Source organism: Cricetulus griseus, chromosome 6 (assembly GCF_003668045.3).
Source record: "Cricetulus griseus strain 17A/GY chromosome 6, alternate assembly CriGri-PICRH-1.0, whole genome shotgun sequence".
In the NCBI taxonomy this organism is placed as follows: domain Eukaryota; kingdom Metazoa; phylum Chordata; class Mammalia; order Rodentia; family Cricetidae; genus Cricetulus; species Cricetulus griseus.
In genome coordinates this window covers 4,392,386-4,412,249 of record NC_048599.1, presented here as the reverse complement: position 1 = coordinate 4,412,249, position 19,864 = coordinate 4,392,386, and the positions used below count along the sequence as shown (strand labels likewise).

Here is a 19,864-nt window from a genome sequence, read left to right as displayed (position 1 = left end):
ACTGGTACTGAAGATCTGAAGTGAGTTCCTGGGCTTAGCATGGCAAATACCTTTCTGATTTAGCTGTCTCCCCAGTCCCTCCATCTTTCTTTTTAAACTATACTTTAGAGTTGGCCTGAGTTTGTTCTTGATGGTCCCAACGTTTGAAGTCTCCATGTCTACCCCTGTTGTATATATTGGCTCTGGCTTACAGCATCTGAATTCCTGTGTTCATGGTATGGGAACTTTGAGACTTGAGTTGAAGGCACCATTCTCTAGGTGGAGGGGAGAATACTTGATTTGCTTCTGCTAATTACCTGTCAAATTCTAGGCGAAGTGCAGGTCTTGACATTAAGGTCTTCCTGGTCTCAGTCCCTATGAGTCAAGAAGGTCTCTTTTCTTTATAAATTGGCTGGAGGGATTTCTCCACCTTCCCTGTGGGGCAGGGTCTGGGGCTGGGAGCACTCATTTCTCAGTCACCTGTGTGGTGACTGCTTGGCCTGCTATGGCCTCAGCTCTCTAGAGCAGCAGGAATCACCCCTTGACTTCCACGAAGGTCCTGTCCTACCTGAGCAAGGGAATACATCCAGAATTCACCTTGATGGTCTGGCAAAACCATCAAGATGAAAACAATCTGACCCATCCAGGTTTTCTTTCTTGTGAATTTTAACTGTTTTGTACCTTCCCATCAGACTATCAATATGTTTAAATATATTTAATTTTTAAGAACAACTTAATTGGGACTGGAGAGGTGACTCAGTGATTAAAAGCAAGGGCTGCTTTTCCAGAGGACCCAGCACCCGCATGACTGTAACTCTGGTTCCAGGAGATCTGACACCCTTATACAGATATACTCACAGGTGAAACACTAATGTACATTAAATTAAAAAAAATCATAAAAAAGAAAGAACAACTTAATAATATTTTCAGTATAAGGAGGACTGTGATGGATTAAAGTGCTAAGTCAGTGGTTCTCATTTAATTTGTTGGGCCTTAACATTAAGAAGTTGTTTTCCTGGTGTGGTTGGTGCACACCTTTAATCCCAGCACCCAGAAGGCAGAGAAGGGCAAGAGAATCTCTGTGAGTTCGAGGCCAGCCTGGTCTACAAAGAGAAATGCAAGACAGAGACATGGTGTTACACAGAAAAATCCTGTCTCAAAAACAAACAAACAAACAAACAAAAAAAAAACACAAGGGAAAAAATTGTTTTCATTCTTACTATTTTTTAAACTGTGATTTTGCTGATTTGGCCAAGCCAGTCTCAAACTTTTGATCTCCTGCATGAGCTCCTGAGAGCTGGGATGTGTGTGAGAAGTTGCACATTTTGATATATACACAGGCTTCCTTTTCTTCTGCAGTTAGCCATTGTTGGTCTTGTCAAAGAAGGCTTCACTAACTCTCAATCTCCCACCGGCATGAGCATATGAAGACTTCCTCTGATATTTTCTCTAATACACATAAATATATGCATTCATATATATGGGGGGATTTGGTTTGACTCTCGTGACTTACACAATCAGGGAGCATGGATCAAATGTGATTTTGATTTGTTTTAGGTATGACTATATTTTTGAAACTATGTATATGCTTATATATTGCTCATATATATTTCACATATAGAGATTTTTATTTTATTGGAAAAGTCTAAAACATTATGTAGAATTTACACCAAAACCTCAAACCTGTATATCAATCGAGGATCCCTCAGCTGTTTGCTATTTTTAATCTCTTGTTTATACCTGAAGTTCATATTGCAGTTTCTATTCTGTATAATCTCTCTCTCTCTCTCTCTCTCTCTCTCTCTCTCTCTCTCTCTCAACACTAATGAAAATGGCTGTTTCATTAATGAAACTACACATGTTAAAGGATAGGGAATCAAAAACACAGGGTCCGTCTTGAGAGCAGAAATGAAAACACTTCATGCTTTCATGCCTAATTGCTCTTATGTTAACTCAAGGCCCAGAGAGTCACGAAGTTCTCAGAATCCATCTGTGCCAGGCCCACAGCAAGCACTGGACCGTGGAATTGGGTTTTATTGATTAATTCATGGCTGTGTACAAGCATGAAGTGTGCAGAGCCTTGGCTGAGGAAGCTTCCGGCAAATACAACCTAGATAGCCCCAAGAGAGGGGATATGAGTGAGGCTGTGTGGGAGAAGGGTGATCCTAAAAGGCACACTCATCACTGAAGGAGTGGGGCCCACCCCAGGCACCGAGGACAGGACTTTATTCATCATCAGAGTCTTCCTTGTGCGTTAGCTGTTCCTGTTTAGGAATGTGGGGCTGTTCTTAGGTCATGATGCAATGTATTCAATAGAAGAGTCTGTGAGGTGTAGAGATAGAAACAGGTAGACAGTTGTCCTGAGCTCACATGGCCTCTGCTGTACTTGTGTCTGAGATCCTGTGACCGGTCATTCACAGGACCAGAGCTTTGGTCATGGTCACAGACAACTCTCAGCTTTTACTCTTTGCTTCGATATATCCTTGGGACTATGAGAGGAGCTGGGAGACACAATTGGCAGGATGGGGCAGGGTCTTTGACTGGGTGAGCACATGTGAGGCTGGCCTGTACACCCACCTGGCAATTCTCCTCAGCTGTCTAAGCATGCACTGATGTTTAGAGTAGCCAGGGGTTGATCCATTTCAACCAGTGTCAACCTCAGCCCTCCCCTTTCCTGAGTGAACCAAGGGCCTCCAGGCGAAACTGAAGCCCCTGAGATCAAGACCTTAACCTAGCAGTCTTCAGAAATTCCTGAAGGACTGGCCTAGGTAAGAAATGCTCACCACGACTGGTCTGCGTAAGACCAAAGTAGAACCCAAAGGATAGGGAAGAAGCTTGCACAGAGCTAAGAGTCCAGTTCAAAAATCTGAGTCCTGAGGGGCTTCTTTCGAAAAGCATAAGTGAGGAAATGGATCAGCTCAGTGTGGTAAATTAGATGTGGACTTGGAAAACTGGGGAAACAGAAGGGACGGGCCCTCAGAACATCACGTACTGAGTTCACACATGCTTAGTATCGGTCACACGAGTACTTGAAGCCCTTCACACAAAGTTAGCATTTCGAGAAGGAGGGCACTCACACCCAACCCCTGAGTGGAACACTTCAAAATGAGGAGCTTGAGGTGAGGATTTGAGGGCGACCTCCTGGGAGGATGGGAAGGCTGTGAAGAGGGGGATGAGGGCAGGGCGTGGGGAATGGAGATATGTTGTGTCTCAAGGCCCCACGGCCTTGAAAGTGGGAATTGTACCATGTAGACTGTCCACTTAGAGGTGAGTGTCCCACTGAGCCACCTCAACCCACACTACCCAGTCCACCAAAGGGAGTGGAGGTGAGGTGGGAAGTTTCCCAGGCATATGTAAGCAAGTGGAGACCTCTGACCCTGACAGCAGGGGCAGACACGTATAGAGCATGTCTTGGGGGTCTCTGAGTGACAGGAGATAAAGAACTAGTTTCTGAATGCAACTGCTTGGGGGAGGGTCTACACAGTCTCCTCTGAGAGGAACAAAGAGAGATAGGAACAGCCCCAGCCCACAACAGCACTAGGGTCCTTGTGGGCTCTCCTCAGGAATGACAGGATCCAGACCCTCTTTGGTAAGACCGCCTCAGGGACCAGGATCTCTCCTGACAGATCCCATAGCGACTTTGATTGAATGACGTCCCCGAGGCTTAGGTTATGTGTTATTCCCGATGCCTGCAGCAGTTGGCCATGGTCTTGGGGGCAAAGGTGACCTTGCACACTTACTGGCAGAATGTTCCCCACAAGTCCCACTTTCCTTCCTTTCTTTGTCTGTGTGCTTTGAAATCACTCTGCAGGAGCTCCAGTGGGCTGGGGTGGGGGCTACGATGAGTGAAATAGCAGCCTGTCTTCCCTTGGCTGATGGCTCTTTAGGGAATTTGTGGTCTTGATAAATGGGAAAGAGGCTGCAGGGGAGGAGTCAGGTACCCCCACCCCAAACCCCAGGGGTGACAACTCCTGATCCAGTCAGGGAAGGCAAGTTTTGTTTTTTGTTTTGTTTTGTTTTGTTTTGTTTTTTAAATGTAGACACCTGGAAAGATGAACAAAAAGCCACTTTCTTATTGTTGGTGCCAGAAAAGGGCAGCCTCTGAGAGGATGCTGCGTTCTTCAGCTCTTATTTAAAATTCCGCAGTCGGCCCCTATGAATAGGTCCGGTCTTGGCAGAAGCTCAAAGGAACGAGGCAGGAGAGTGGCTGAGCACGTTTGCCTCTTCTCCAGAAGGTCTGTGGAGCTCCATGGGAGTCAAGTGCTTGGAAACAGAAACCTGTACAGGGAGGAGGATCCCACAAGTATCTGCAAACAGTGCAAAGAGCTTTCAAACCAGTTTAAGGCATGTGGCAGTGAGCCTTCATCTCAGTTTGCTTACCTGCAAAATGTGGGTGGTAGACCAGATGGCTGGTCCATTTAGGGCTGTACCTGTTGGTCAATAGAACATCATGAACCTGAATCCTAAGAAAGATGCACAAGTACATTAGCAGAATACTGCTAGATCCGTGACTTGCATGACAAAGGTCAAGAGTGCAAAATCCCCTGGACCACCAAGCTCCCAGGCTTTTCTCTTTCTCCATCCTTGTGATGTCTTCCCTCTGGGCTGTGAGTGACATTCTGTTTTGGGGACCACTAGATCAGATGATGGGGAATCTGTGTGTACCCCAAGATGCCAACACCGCCTATGGTGGCTCTTAACATAGTGGTAATTTACCCACTTAGTAGCCCCAGGAGGGCAGCAGCCATCATGTGGATCCATGATGATTATAAAACATTTTATCTTTGTACAAAGTTCTGTACAGCAATCTGTTTAGCAAGTAGCGAAGGACCCGAATCTGACATCAGTATCCGCCTGCAGCGTCACTTCCCTAAGCTGTTCCTAAGCAGTGTGAGTAACACCTAAACACAGTCTCCGGCTGGGGATGTGACTCTGTGGGTAAACCGCCTTTCTCACATGCATGAGTCCTGGGTTCCAGCCTCGGCGTTGCATAAACTGGGCATGGTGGTGCTCACCTGTCATCCCAGCATCCCAGAAGGTTAAAGCAGGAGGATCAGAAGTGCATCCTCACTTTGTAGGAAGTTCAAGCCTAGGTTGGACTCCATGAGAGCTTGTTTCAAGACAAAATATCAATCTCACTTAGTCCCTACACAGCCTTGTGGGTTGTGCTATTCTGATCCTCACATTCTGGGGTTGAAAGGTGAGTGGGGAGAGGGGAGTGAAGAGAGTGGGGAGTGGGTGAGGAGTTGCTCAGAACAGATCAGCTACTTCAAATCCAGCCCCCAACCTTCCCAGACACCCTCAGGTTGCCCTGGATTTCCTGGCACATGCTTTTATTTTTATTTATTTATTTATTTATTTATTTATTTATTTATTTATTTATTTTTACCTGATGGCTACATACATGCGCACTGCTTGGACCCACAGATATGAAGGAAACTTCTGGCAGAGAGCCAAACGACTGTGCAAGCCACCCTGGTTGCCAAGAAGGAGCTGTCCCCCACACCGACTTGAGGGCTTGGAGCCACGAGGGACCCGTGGGAAGGCTTCATCTGAAGTGGCAGGTAACACTTTCCCTGGCGGCGAATCCAGGCAAGAAGAGCAAAGGCACCGGGCCATAGCATTTATGTTGGGACAGGAGTAAGTGGGAAGGTGTCAGGTAGATCCAGAGGAGTCACATCTATCAAGGGACATGATGAGCTTTCTGTCTGTGAGACAATCAGCCTCAGTCTATGGAAATGACATAGGGCAAGACTTCAAGATGCCAGTCTGGGCAGTGCAAACATATCCTTGGGCCTGGTGACCACAGGCCGAGTAAGGGATGGGTTCCCTTGGGGTCTGGGAATGTGTTCACTAAGAGCCCTGGTGCTCCCACCTCCCGTGTCTGTAGACAGGAAGAGAGCTCAGTTCTTTGCACAATGCCATCATTGTAAGGCTCCAGGGAGGGGGCAGAAGAGGCTGTGGTTGGTGTCAGAGCCCCTGGGCAGGTATGATGGTTCTGTGAGAGGAACTCTCAGAGGCCGCTTCCTGGGAAAGAGATGTTTCAAGCTCTCATCCCGGAGCAGCTAGGGCAAGTCAGTGAACTTTCGGAGCTACCAGGTCTCCTCCCTTTCACCCAGAAGTGATGACTCCAGCCTTGGTCTTTCTTGAAGAGGCTTGACTGGAAAGAATGGAGCCGCCTGTGAGAGGCTATGGGGCCCATCTGGCCAGCAGCATCTCAATTACCACATCTTTGTGTCTGGTTGTTGACTGGTTGGTTCAAGGGCTGACCCTGGGCTTTGCCCTTAGGACCCTTGTGGGGCATTTACTCCTCCATCTCTGTGTAGCCACAGCACCCCCTACAGGCAAATGGCACTTGCTCCACCCCTCCTCCCCCCTTACCCTGTCCTCCAAGTCTTCTCTCCATGTAGAGAGGAAGATGAGGCCTATTGTTTTGCGGTTCAGAATCAATCCAGTGTAGGTATTCACTGTTCCTGCTGGATGGCCAGCTGCAGATGGCAAAGTGTTGTTTTTGTTAAAGAATCTCAAGGGAGAGAGGCTGGGCTGCAGAAGGGTAAAGGAATCCAACTCGTTCTTTCTCCGTTGCCCATGGCACTCACATTTGTCCACATCCCTTTGTTCCTTACCCACTGAAATTGGCTACCGTGCTGGGTGATGCCTTCTGTGGAAGACATCTCAGAGCTACACTCGGTTTTGTCTGTATATAGAACAAGAGAAGTCTTCCATACGAGGGCCATGGGATACTGTGCAACAGTGCTTTCTCAGTGGGCCTTCATATGACACTATTGATGGCATCTGTGCTTTCTAGACTCTTAGGACATGCCTCTTCCCGTTCCTTGAGAGATTCTTCAACTTGCTTCCTAATGGTTGGAAACCTAGATCTCAGAGCAGTGGAAGCTGAGGAGCTCTAGTCAGAGGAGTCCTACGTTCAAGTGACCCCATGTAGGAGCCGTGGCCCCTACTGTCTGACTCTTCATTCCTTGGCTTCACATGTTCCCATCAGGGTTTGGTTCTAGGGTTTCCCTTCATGTGGCACCGAGCTGCAGGAACACCCCTGATTGGACTCTGCTAATGAGCTGTCGGGGAGTTCATGGTCACGACTGTCTATGAGCAAGAGGTTGCCAAGAGTCACAGGTCAAACAAATGGAACCCCACGGTGACTAGAACCCATGCTGATAGGACAGACATGAAGCCACTTTCCTGAGTCTTGGTAGGAGGTTCCCTTTGGAGACCAGGGACTTTTTCTGGAAAGTGGGTGTGGCTTTCTGGCTGGGTATCGGGCATATGGAGGAGACTGACCCGGAAGGAGGAGAGTGTAGGAGCTGCCATTCGGGGTGGTCTAGTTAAGGGTGTATCATCATTGATCGTGCCTATTGGATATAGGAAGCTTGTACTGCTTCCATATATAATTCTATCACAAGCCACAGTTCTCCCAGGCAACCCTGGAGCCTCATGCCCCACAAAGGTTCAGAGAGAAGCTTCTTCCTGTTCTCCCAGCCCCATGATTCTAGTTTCTTTAGCCTGTCGCCTCATTTTCTCGGTACCTGCCTCCATTTTCAAATCACTTCACCTTCATGCCACCTTGGTAGAACCACCTCACCTTTTTTCTTATAAGGACACCTGTCATTGGGTACAGCGTCCTCGCTAAACTTAGGGTCACCTCATCTTAGGAACCCAGAATTAATGAGATCTGTAGATCACCAACATCATTTTCACAGATCCCCAGGGTTGTTCACCCCAGTCCAACCCCACAAGTGATTGTGGATGTCCTTCTGAAGAACAAAGGTCACACGGTCATCAGTGAGCAGAGGAGCACATCACCTGGGGTCTCCTTGATAATAAAGACATTTGGCAGAACATTCCAATTAGCCCAAGCCATGAAAACAGAATCACAAAGCTGGGGAGATTGCACAGTAGGTAAAGTGCTTGCTGGGTAAGGGTTGAGGCCTGAGTTCAGTCCCAAATACCCAAAGGAAAGTCAGGCATGTAATCTCAGCACTAGGGAGGTGGACACAGGAAAATCTCTGGGGTTCACTGAGAAGCCAGTTTCACCAAATTGATGAGCAACAGGTTCAATGAGAGACCCTGTGTCAAAACAATAATGTGGAAAAAGTAACTGCGGGGGTTCTTGATGTTGACTTCAGGCTTCTACTAAAATTAACACACAAACACACGCATACCACACACACCACACACATCCTACACACACACACACCACACACATACCATAGACACACACCACACACACCACACACACCACACACACACATACCATACACACACCATACACACCACACACACACACACACCACACACACACCACACACACCACACACACACACACACACACACACCACACACACACCACACACACCACACACCATACACACACACCACACACACACACTCACACTCACACACACACTCACACACTCACACACACACTCACACACTCACACACACAGACACACACACACTCACACATTCACACTCACACACACAGACACACACACACACACATATACCATACACACACACATACCATACACACACACCACACACACACACACATACCGTACACATACTCACACACTCACACACTCACACTCACACACACACACACTCACACACTCACACTCATACTCACACTCACACACACAGAGTACCCACTTCCATACTTTTGGATGCAGAATTTTCAGACTTCAGGAAGCATCCCTCTCAGTAGCCATGGGACATATCAGTGTCCCTTTAAAGAGAAGGCTGGGGGACTGACTGGTTTGGAGAGCCATCGGTGGGGCCTCTGCAAGTGGCTTTGTGGGCTTTGTAGACATTTAACTCCCCTACAGTGTGCCTAGCCTTACCCTCTGGCCCCAGCCATGGGACTATGTAAGCCCAAGAAAAGAGCACCTATGCTCTATAGTCCTTCCCAGGCACATCTGGGAAGTGCTGGCCCTGTTCATGAGGCATGAGATAGAGATGTGGGGTCTTAGGATGATCAGATGGCCTTAGAGGGCCATCTCTTTCATCTCTTTAAAAGCTCCTCTCAACCCAGCAGGATGTCTGAGAGGCCCAGGCATCCCCTCACATCCTCCACTTGGGGGGTACTCTACACTCTACAGTCCAAACTCAACAGTATCCCTCCATGGCTTTGGCACAGTTCCAAGAACAAAGCTGTGAGCTAATGAATAAGGACCAGGTCTCAACAGAAACCAATCCCAAGGATGGAGAGTGCTAAGTTAATTTTTCAGTGGGAACCCAGCTCCCAGCTTGCACCCCATGTACACAATAGTACCTTGAACAGCCTGCAGGGCTCTCGGTTATCTGATGTCTCTTGTTTGATATTTGAGCAGCAGGATGGGGTCCCTACTGCCCATTTTCAAAGGAAGAACTGGAAACATGGCCACTGCAGGGCAGGTGCAAGCCTGCAGGGCAAGGTCTGCACACTGACCTGGGAAGAATTAATCATTGTGTGTCTTTATTGAAGTGTCAGAGGGGGCCTTAGAAAAGGGTGGCAGGGCAGCACAGCAAGCTGGGGTTGACAGAGTGTGATGGACACCTGAGTTAGAAGATGAGAAAGCATGTCAAAACAGACACCGTTTGGAAACCAAAGGGCCAAAGGGCTTCATCACTGCTGCTGTCAGTGTGACCGTCTAGAGAAGGGAAAGGCACTCAGCAGTGAAGGGTGTGGAAGACAAATGCTCTGACTTCAAAGGAAGCCAGGATGGGCCTTGGTGGTCCGCCATTTATAAATGACGGACCATGCCGAGTGTCCTGGACAGAGTGGGTGCTGGAGAGACCTGAGCTGATGGCTAGTGATCAAGATGGCTTGGGAGTATGCCTGTCAATATGCATGCAACTGTGGTGTGTGAGTGCTTGCAACTGTATTGTGATTGTGTTTGTAACTGTAACTGTGTGTACCTCTGACTGTGCATGTCTGTGGCTGTGTGTACCTGTGATTGTGTGCATACCTTTGGTTGTGTGGGCCTGCAATTGTACATACCTGCAACTGTGTTTACCTGTGACTGACTGTGTGTGTGTCTGTTTGAGGGTGAGCAAGGAGGAGCTGTATCCCAGGGCAGAACAATATGTGGCAATTAGTTGCAGGCAGTCCAAGAGGCTGTAATTGGAGAAAGTTGATGGAATCAAAAAAAGAAATTGAGAATCCCATTACTTTGGGATGAAAGATTTGCTGGTTCTAAGGCAGAAAAACCATGGGTTCTTTCCCTGGAGGCTCCCCAAAACCAGACATTTCCAAACACTGGTGAAGAGCATGGATATCCAAGAATAGTTAGATTTAATATTTTTTCTTTGTTTTTTTTTGAAGACTCTTCCTGTCAATAATTTAGGATGAGACAGAGTGAGAGGGTGTTTTTAAAAAATATTTTTAAAGATGTTTGATTTCTCTCTAAACCATTCCAATAACTTGGAGCTAATCATTCAGGTTAACAGATGGTGTGGGATGGATGAAGCCATCTGCAAGCAGAGGGCCAGGGAACTTACAAAGGGTGGAGGCCCAAGGCACACCATTCTACACTGATTCTAGGCTGTGAAATACTCATGGGAACAGAGCCTTTTTCTTTTTAATTTCTTAAACCCAAACCCAATATTACCTCAGCCAACTTTTGAGCAAGGGAAGGAGGGCTCTAGAAATTTCTAGGTAGATACAAGACTTTCCAGGCCTTCTAGTAGTACAATAACTGTGAATACTCTGTGTGTGTGTGTGTGTGTGTGTGTGTGTGTGTGTGTGTGTGTGTGTGTGCGTGCGCGTACGCGTGTTTATCCAATCACAGGAAAGTCATGTAGATTTAATCTAGCAGGCTTGAACTACCTCATTCAAAAGACTGCTTTTTAAATAGCAAGTCACTGAATATCCCAAGAAAGCAAATGTCTACCTTATAATCCAGATGGTTGGGGTGCCACCAGATGGTTGGGGGTGCCCCAACCATGAGGGTGGCTGCTTAGCTTGGAACAGGGGAACCTCCCCAGCTCCCCTAATAAGCTAAATGCTGGCAAACCTAGCCCCATCTCTCTCCTTCCTCTATTCCTCCTTCCGTCTGCCCCACCATTCTCTCTTCCCTGCTCCCTCCTACTTTCCTTCTTGCTTCTTCACACCCCTCTGCCTCTCCTCCTTGTCTCCATCCTGCACTCACAATAGATACACCTTCTGCTGTTTCAGTCACCTAGCATGGTGGAAAGCTTAAGTGGAAACTTCTAGAAATAAATAATTTGTAAGTTTTCAGCCACTTTTATAACATTATATTGCTATAAATATTCAACCTTGTTTCTAGTTAATCTCTTTACGGACCTAATTTATAAACCGAACACTATTGTAGGCAATGGCGTCCAGGTAAGCACAGAGTCTCTTTGGGGCTTGGAACTGTTTGGAGTCCTGGTTACCCATGGTGGGTCTTGTCACATAGTCCCTGTGAGTAAGGGGACAGCTGCGAATTGATTGTTAAGTGAAAATTACAGCCAGAATGTTGAAGGTCGTGGAGCTGATGGAAGCGGCCGTGGGAAGTCCGCTTCATTCACACTCATGGGGGGGTTAGGCCAGGTGAAAAGCGAACAGGAGAAATCCAACAAGGATGACAGTGGGGAGAGAAACTCAGGGGTCTCAGGCTGAAAGGAAGCACCTCTAAGAAACTGATGAAATCCTGTAATGTATTTATGAAGGGGGAAAAAAAACCCTGCATCCTTCTAAGGGCGCTTGCTATGGAAGTCAATTGAAAGTGAAGGCAGCCCCTTGGGCACCTCATAGTTAGGTGTCAAAACAGCTCCACATCCATCAATGCCTAATTGGCTCTTATTGATATTCCTAGTTAATGCAGAACTTGCTGTTATAACCTCTAATAGTGGGATTACTTTTATTTTATCTTTGTGGGCTTATCATTTTAGTTTTTTGTTTCTATTTTAACTTTATGCTTCATTGTTTTTCAGTACAAATTATGGAAGTTATTAAATCTTTTCTACATACAGTGAGATCTTGGCCCCCATTGTTCATTAACGTATCTTAGGTGCTATCTCAGTGGCCATGACCTTGGACTGGCCATGCTGGTGGCCTCTGTCTTCAGTTGCCTAATTCTGTGGTAAGCTCTTCCACTGAGCAAATACTTGAACACAGTGCCTTCTATCAGCTGAACGTCATCTGATGGTACAGTCTGAACCTAGTTCCAAGACCTTTAACACTGACCAGGAAGGACTGGGGGTGTAACCCAACAGTCAAGCAAGTATGAGGCCTCGGATTGGATCCCCAGCACAACAATAGTAAATAAATAGATAAATATAAATGAATAAATGAAGTCAAACCAGACATAGTGGCATATGCCTGTAATCCCAGCACTCGGGAATTGGAGGTAGTTGAACCAGGGATTCAAGACTATCCTTGGCTGTATAGCCAGTTTGGGGCCAGCCTGGGATACAGGAGAGCGTGCCTCCAATAAATAAATAATCGCTATGTCAGTAAAATTGAATAAGACCAAGTATAGGCTTGGATATTTGGTTTCTGGTTGTGCTTTCAAGTTGTGTCAATCATGAAAGAATTCATACAGCAGGTGTCTAGTCAGGCAGTGGCAGACCGGCATAATTCAATTTCATAGAATCATAATCTTCAATCTTAGGGCACATCAGCTGTCACCTCATTTTTTTTCAGAGGAAAACTCTGGAGAGATGAAGGTAGCTAGCGCTGGTCTGTGAATGCATCTTTCATCTACTTTAGTCCCCTCCTACACTGTAGTGGGGCCCAGAGTCTGAAAGGGTGGGCTTATCCTTTCCAAAAACCAGCCCCTAAGGCAAAATAAATAAATAATCACCCATAATGAAAATTATCTGTGAAAATCCATTCTTGGGTATGAACTGTGTGCACACGTGAAAAGCAGAAATATCCACAGATAGTGTGTTGGCAGATGAGCTAAAAGAAAGGGAAAGGCCATACTGCCACCCACCCACCTGAGTGGTTCTGAAACTAAGCAGTAAATCCAGGCACAGAAGACAGAGTGGTGCGGAGGTCTCAGGTGTCCTGCTTTTGGTTTTAGCACTAAGCCTCAGAAAGGCCTGTGACATCTTAGTGGAGTGGCTTGTTGTGATGGGGATTAGGCAAGATAATAGAGTTGTGGCCTTCCTGGGTCAGGGGAAGGTGAGCCAAAGGTGTCCCTGTGACAACGTCATTTACATGCATATGTGATGGGGACCAGCCTGCTCCCTGCACACCTGAGTCTTCTTACCAGCTTGGAGACAGGGGGGCAGTTTTCCACCAAGTACCAGCTTGAACCAGCTGGAACTGGTTAGCTCAAGACTGACCTTTCAACGCCATGGAGGAAGTTCACCAACTAAACCTTGTTCTGAAAATGATTCTCCCGCTGTGTTTCCCAAGTAGGGGTCTCGCTTGAGACGCACCGCAGGCACAGCTTGTGTGTACACGCGAGCATCCAACCACAGGCTCTTGTGTTTTATTCCCATTAGGAAAAGCAACTGAAGGGGTAGGGAGAAGACTCAGTCAGTGAAGTGCCTGAGGACCTGAGTTGGTTTCCCAGCATGCACCTCAGTCAACTTGCTCTTGTCTGTAACTCCAGCTTTGGGGATCTGAAACCCCCTTCTGGCCTCTGCAGACACCTGCACTTATGTGCACAAACCCTTACACAGACTCACAGCAATTTTTTTTTCCTTTTGAAAAGCTGGGTGTGGTAGGGTGCACGTACCCCAGTGCTGGGGAGGTAGAGACAGGAAGATCTCTGGGGCTCACTGGCCAGTCAGCCTAAATAGGGTCCAACATTGTCTCAAAAGAGACTGGACAATACCCCAGGGTGACCTCTGGCCTTCTGGGGCGTGCACACATGCACACAGAAAGGAAGAAAAAGAAAAGAAGAAAAGCAACAGAAAACCCCATGAATCTGTCCAAACAAAGGGTGCCCCCCCCCACGGCGAGGCTGTAGGTGTGTTTTGCACAGTGCACAGCTTTGATATGCGGTACCCTGGCTCTCAGAGCATAATGGGGGGAGGTGGAGATGGGTGCCATCTCCCTGGGACTTGTTTGCATTTCCAGTGGGACATTTTCTTCTCAGAGAGCTGGAAACGAAGCTGTTTCCAGTCTCATTAACATTCGCCTAATATCACAGTTATTGACCCAGGGCTGCAAAAAGAATCTGGTAATTAGCTTGGCCCCGTTGTCATGTTTCTGAGCGCATCTCTTGAATGGATGACACATCCGCTTTGATTATTATTATTATTATTGAGATTCCTTGCATAAAAAGGCCTTTTCCATTAAGTGAGCCCTGTCCTGTTTACTCTGGAGTTGGAGCTGGGGTACATTAGAATGTTCTGTGGTAGAAAGAGTACACTTATATTTCCTTAGAAACGGGTTTTGCGGAAGCAAAGGGAGAACATTGATGTAATGGAGGTTAATTATTCAAGTTGTTTTTTTTTCCTTTTTTTCTGGGTGGATTGGAAGGCCTGCTGCTCTTCTCAGTATACAGACTAAAATTGGAACACTGAAGAGGAACCCAGTGTGGCCCTGTGCCCGATGACACATCTGAAGTCATAGTGATTGAAGGAGATGTTTTATGGAATGATAAGAAGTACATTGGGTTTATGGGCTGCATTTCCGGCAGTCGTCATGGCTTGCGGCAGTAAACATGGTGATGTTCTCGCTGTCTCTCTAAAGGGAGTCTTTAGCAAACACTCTCAGAATTAAGCTTAGGAAGCAGCCTCTGCAGTCTAGAAGGCTCATCTGTGTCTATACCTCTGGGCAAACTTGGGAGGAAGAACTCTTGTCCTCATTGTGCAGATAAGGAAACTGAGGCTCAGAGAAGTGTGTCTAGCAACCTGCAATGCAATCACTCAGATGAGAAATCGGGTGGACCTCATAACAGTGGGCTTTACTCAGTTCACACCATTCCTGTGTGCCTTCAGAAATGGTGTTGAACCCGGGTGGGTGGTGTGGGTGGTAACACACACTAGTAATCCCAGATCTGGGGAGGCAGAGGCAGTAGGATTAGTTCTAGTTTGACTATGGACACTGTCTCAAAAAGCAACAAAACAAAAAACAAAAATCAATGATGACAAAGCCAAAACCACTTTAATCCCAGCACTTGGGGGGCAGAGACAGGCAGATCTCTGTGGATTCAAGACCAGACTGGTCTTGTTCCAGGACAGCCTCCAAAGCCACACAGAAACCCTGACTCGAAAAACAAAACAAACACACAAATAAAAACAAACAAAAAAAACCCAAAATCCTGCTCCCCATTTCAGCAAGTGGAGAACTAATATGACATGCCCTAGGCAGTGTGACAAAGGTAATAACACTATCTTCTGAACGAGGTGTTCATGAATACATTGCAGCCAGAGTCCTGTGAGCTCAGCCCATGAGCTTAAGTTGCACTGTGCCTATGAAGAAATTTGTTAGGGTGGGAAGCATCGGAGACCGGTTGAGATCTTTTTGTAGATCTGAATGTTAAGAAGAAATAGGATGGTGTGGCAGGAGAGGAGGGTAAGAGAGGGGCCAAATTAGTATATGAAAACATTCCTGTTGGCAGAGAAACACTGCCTCCCCACAAACAAGGCTCTCAGGAACAGAGATGAGCAGAAAAAATATTTGCTGTGATAATGAAGCCAAAGTGGGTCCCAGTCTTTTCAATAGCACCTGCCATCAAGCCTCAGACATGTCACCTGTAATGAAACTTCCCTGTGTCTGCTACTCTCCAAGTGTCCTGGGTCCAATTTTCCTTGTTCTGGATACAGGGATCTGGAAGTGACATTGTGTGCCTCCTGCACCCCAATTCCTGCATGTAACACTGGTGATGCTCACCAGGTACATACATTCAGATGGATCTGAAGGGAGCTAGAGTTGAGACCTTGTCTTCCAATTGAGAGAGAGAGAGAGACAGAGAGACATGGAAGAGAAGGAGAGAGATAAGAGAGAAGAAAGAGGAGAGGAGAGAGAAGAGAGAGAGAGAGAGAGAGAGAGAGAGAGAGAGAGAGATGATTTCTTCTTAATGACTTCCACAGCCATGGTACCACCTCCAAAATGCTGTAATAGAATAATTGAGACTAAGCTTGGGCAGCACACCGCCATCCACACCTCCTATAGGGAAAGCAGAGCTTGGAGAATGACAGAGTAGTCCCGAGGGATCGTGTGGTGCTGGTATGGAGGCCAGAAGTTGATGTTAGGTCTCTATCCCAATTGTTTGCCACCTTATTTTTAAGACAGGGCTAATCACTGAAGATTCAGCTAGGCTGGCCAGCCAGAGTGTTGCCCATCTCTGCCTTTCTGGAGCTGGGACAGAAGGTGCAGGCTGCTATGCATGGCTTCTGCTTGTGTGCAGAGATGAACTCTGGTCCTGCAGTTGTGTGGTAACCATCCAGCCGCCCCTCAGCCTCATGCTGCAGTTTCAGTATTGCTTGATAACTCATCTCAGTATGCATTACAAGATCCCTTTGCCCCATCATCTCATCCAGCTGTGTGCTCTGACCCCGGCGATGTGGGGCATGCTGCCCTAGGAACCCATAAGCCCCAGGCCTCTCTGCTTGCTTCTCCCAGGCCTTCTCCCCACACCTCAGAGCTGTGAACGTCATCACAGGCAGAACCCAGGAGCTTTTCTCTGAGATCTGTTTAGATCTCAGAGAAGTTTTTCCTGAGAAAACTTGAAGTCCACTGGGCACAATTTGATGTTCTTTCCAAATATTAATTGGTTTGTTCCCCAGCAGAAGCATGGCGATGTCTCAGCCCTGCTCAGGGACAGCCTTGTCACTGCTAAGGACACAGAGCCACACAGGACTTCCTCTGTGCCTGGCCAATTCATTAGACCCGGTTAGCAATTTGCAAAAGAGATTAATTGATTTGCAGGCTGCTGAGCCCTGAGTGTTAGTCAGCTCCCTCCTGGCAGTAAGCTCAGAGAAGCACTGTCCACCCCTGGGAACCCAAGATGGCCGACAGCAATATGGAAGGCTGTGGACAAAGATTGGGGGTAGTGGCAGCTTCATTTATCATCATAAACCATGGCTGTCTCAGTCCCTTCTGGGTCAGGGTTGTATGTAGGGCCCACAGTAGGGACTTCTGGGATAAAATGAGAAGGCTGGCCACAGAAAATGTGGATTTCTTAACTTTTTTTTTTTTTTTTTTCTGGCGCACGTGTGTGTGTGTGGGGGGGGAGGATGAGGAGGAAGTCAGAGGGCTCTCAGATCCCCTAGAGATGGAGCCCTGCTGTGGTGGGTGTTGGGATTTGAACTCTGGTCCTCTGCCACAACAGTACGTGCTCCTAACCACTGAGCCATCCTTCCAGCCCTCTCCAACATTTTTTTTTTTTTTTTGAGTTAGGCTGACTGACTAACCAGAAATTCCCCCTCGAATTCTCATCTCTCTACCTTCACATTGGCATTTTTATGGGAGTTCAGAAAGAACTCAGGGCTTCATGGTTGAGGGACAAGCACCAATGGACAGACTGAACCATCATCTCCCAAGCCATTTAAGGCTTTTCTTGTCCTGTTGTCTTATTTTTGAACACTGTACATTGTATACCTGTGTTAGGAAGATTCCATTGCGAGGAAAGCAGACTTGATCAGTTTGTCTACACACACACACACACACACACACACACACACACACACACACAGGACAAGAGAAGGAAGGAACCATTATCTTATGTAGAAGGAAAATAACAAAATGGCTTCTGCTTTGTCCTGGTCCAGCTTCTACTGATGCTTGCTGGACTCGGTTACTTTGTCTCTAGGCAGCAGGGACATCCACAGCCTCCCTGTGCTTCTGTGACCTCTGCTGCTGCTTGTCCCTGCCCAAGTCCCAGGTCTAGACATTAATCTAGCCACTGAGATATTGCGGGGCCAGCCCTGTGGATTTAGTCACCTCTGTGGAGCTGTTGAGAGTAAGAGACGGTTGCCTAAAAGTGGACAAGAGTCGTTGTTCATCCATACCAACTTGGGGATAGTGTCTCACCCCTAGGTTAATGCAAGGAAGGTGTTCTTATGAGCAGGTGCGTGCCTTGACACCCCATGAGATGGTGGAGGGAGGCAGAAGATGCCGTGGGCTCTTGTCAAGGTGCTCAGGGACTAGCTAGAGGACCATGACAACGCCTTTATGAAGGAGATGAGTCCTGAGGTTTGCATGCAATTACCGGCCCTGCTGTGTGCCAGGCAGTGTGTGGGAGCAGAAGACAGGCAAATGAGAACACGACATGGCCCTTGTCCTTTGGGAGAGCTGGGTCTGGCAAGGGGAGCCGACAGAGACTGGTAAACAAGTCATTACAGATGCGGCGGGCGCGCGGGCGCGATGAGCTCGCCGATGTGATTGAGCTTCTGAATGAGGGGTCTTGACAAGGCCGGCTGGAGGAGGGGAGGAGCCGCAGCACAAACAGGAACTGGAGGGAGGCTGGGGCACGTCCGCACCTGTCCCCAAGGCCTTGCCTTCCAGCCTTCCAGCCCCCACTGCTGATAGAGGGCTGGGGGCCTGGGGGATGGCTGGTATCTCCATCCTCCCTGTTTCCCTCCTTGAATCATAAAGATTTTTTTTTTTTTTTGGAAACCATACGTGCTAAAAAAGCCAGTAGAGACAAATAGCACTTAACCGCTATTTACTTGTTTATCTAAAACTCTGTTTCCTTAGCAATCATCCCCCGCCTCCCCCTTCCTCCTTCCCTCCCTCCCTCTCTGTTTTTTGAGTCAGGGTCTCAAGGCTAGCTTTGAACTCCCTATGTAGTCCGGGATGACCTTGAAATTCTGATCTCTCTGACTCCACCTCCAGAGTGATGGGATGACAGGTCACGCCCTGTTCATGCAGTGCTGGGGATTGAACCCCGGGCTTTGTGTATGTTAGGCGAGTGCTCTACCGATGGAGCCACAGCCCCAGCCTTTAGAAACTTGATTCCTCCCCCCCCCCCCACACACACACAGAAAGTGGGAAGGCAAAAATGATCTGGGTACTAATGACCAGATCAGCTGGGCGGTGGGAAGACAGGATGAAGGGGTTTGAAAGAGTGGTCCAGCTGGGGTGACTTGAAACAATAAGCGTGTGTCTGTGTGTGTGTGTGGGGGGGGGGCGACTTCTGAACATCTTTGCCACAGACCTAAGAGGGTCCCTTCCCAAAGGTACTACCAATGAAGTCTGAATATTGCTCTAGAATTTTCTCATGTGAAATGCTAGCACAAACAACCAAATGAAGCAGAAGACGGAGTAGGGTGAACAGCACCCTCACTCCTGTTGGGTCCCCCACTCTCATCCACCACCACCCTCCCGTTCCCAAGTGGCCTCTTTGGTTAGATCTTTCAGGGTTAATTCTAACTAAAGTGCCCGCAGAAAGGTGAGACACTGAGTCCTGGAGGGGACATGTTAGGTGATACGCCATCAGCCTTAGGTGACAGAATCACAAGGAGAAGGGGATTTGCAGTTCAGTCCTTTAAGCCCCCAGTGATGTCACGGGGACGTTTGTTTGATTTTGATGCTAATAGCGCTTCCCCACCTGCCTAACCTTTTCCTAATCCTTTTGCATCAAGAGGGGTTAGGTGTCCACATCGGCACATCTGGCTGGGAGCTGAGAACAAGGTTGTTTTGATGAAACTTGTTGTTTTTTTTGTTTTTTTGCCTGAGCATCTGCTGCCCCAATGCTTTGCCTTGAAATCCCCCAACTTGTACCCAACTCACCTGGGAAGCTGTTGTCCTCGCCTCTCAGCTTCCTGTGAAGCCGGGGGCGGGGGCGGGCGAGGGGGAGCACACAAAGACCGGTAATTTCATTTGTGGAGTTAGAATTCATTTGTTTCTAAGTCAAGGGACATCTGTCTCTTTGTGCCTGAGGGAGGCCTTCATCTGTAAAATGGAGGATAGCTACTGCCTCTGTGATTCATCTAATCTGGCTCCTGTCTACAAGTCCTGACTCACTCCAAGGGG

General features: G+C 47.5%; 1 protein-coding gene across 1 annotated transcript in view; it reads left to right on the top strand.

The window, feature by feature from the left end:
• Positions 1-19,864, top strand: part of Znf831 (zinc finger protein 831) — a 63,224-nt gene that overhangs the window by 11,032 nt on the left and 32,328 nt on the right. Inside the window, exon 3 of the mRNA XM_035446343.1 lies at positions 5,407-5,543. Within this exon, the coding sequence (XP_035302234.1) occupies positions 5,407-5,543 (137 nt within the window). The remainder of the gene's footprint in view (positions 1-5,406; positions 5,544-19,864) is intronic.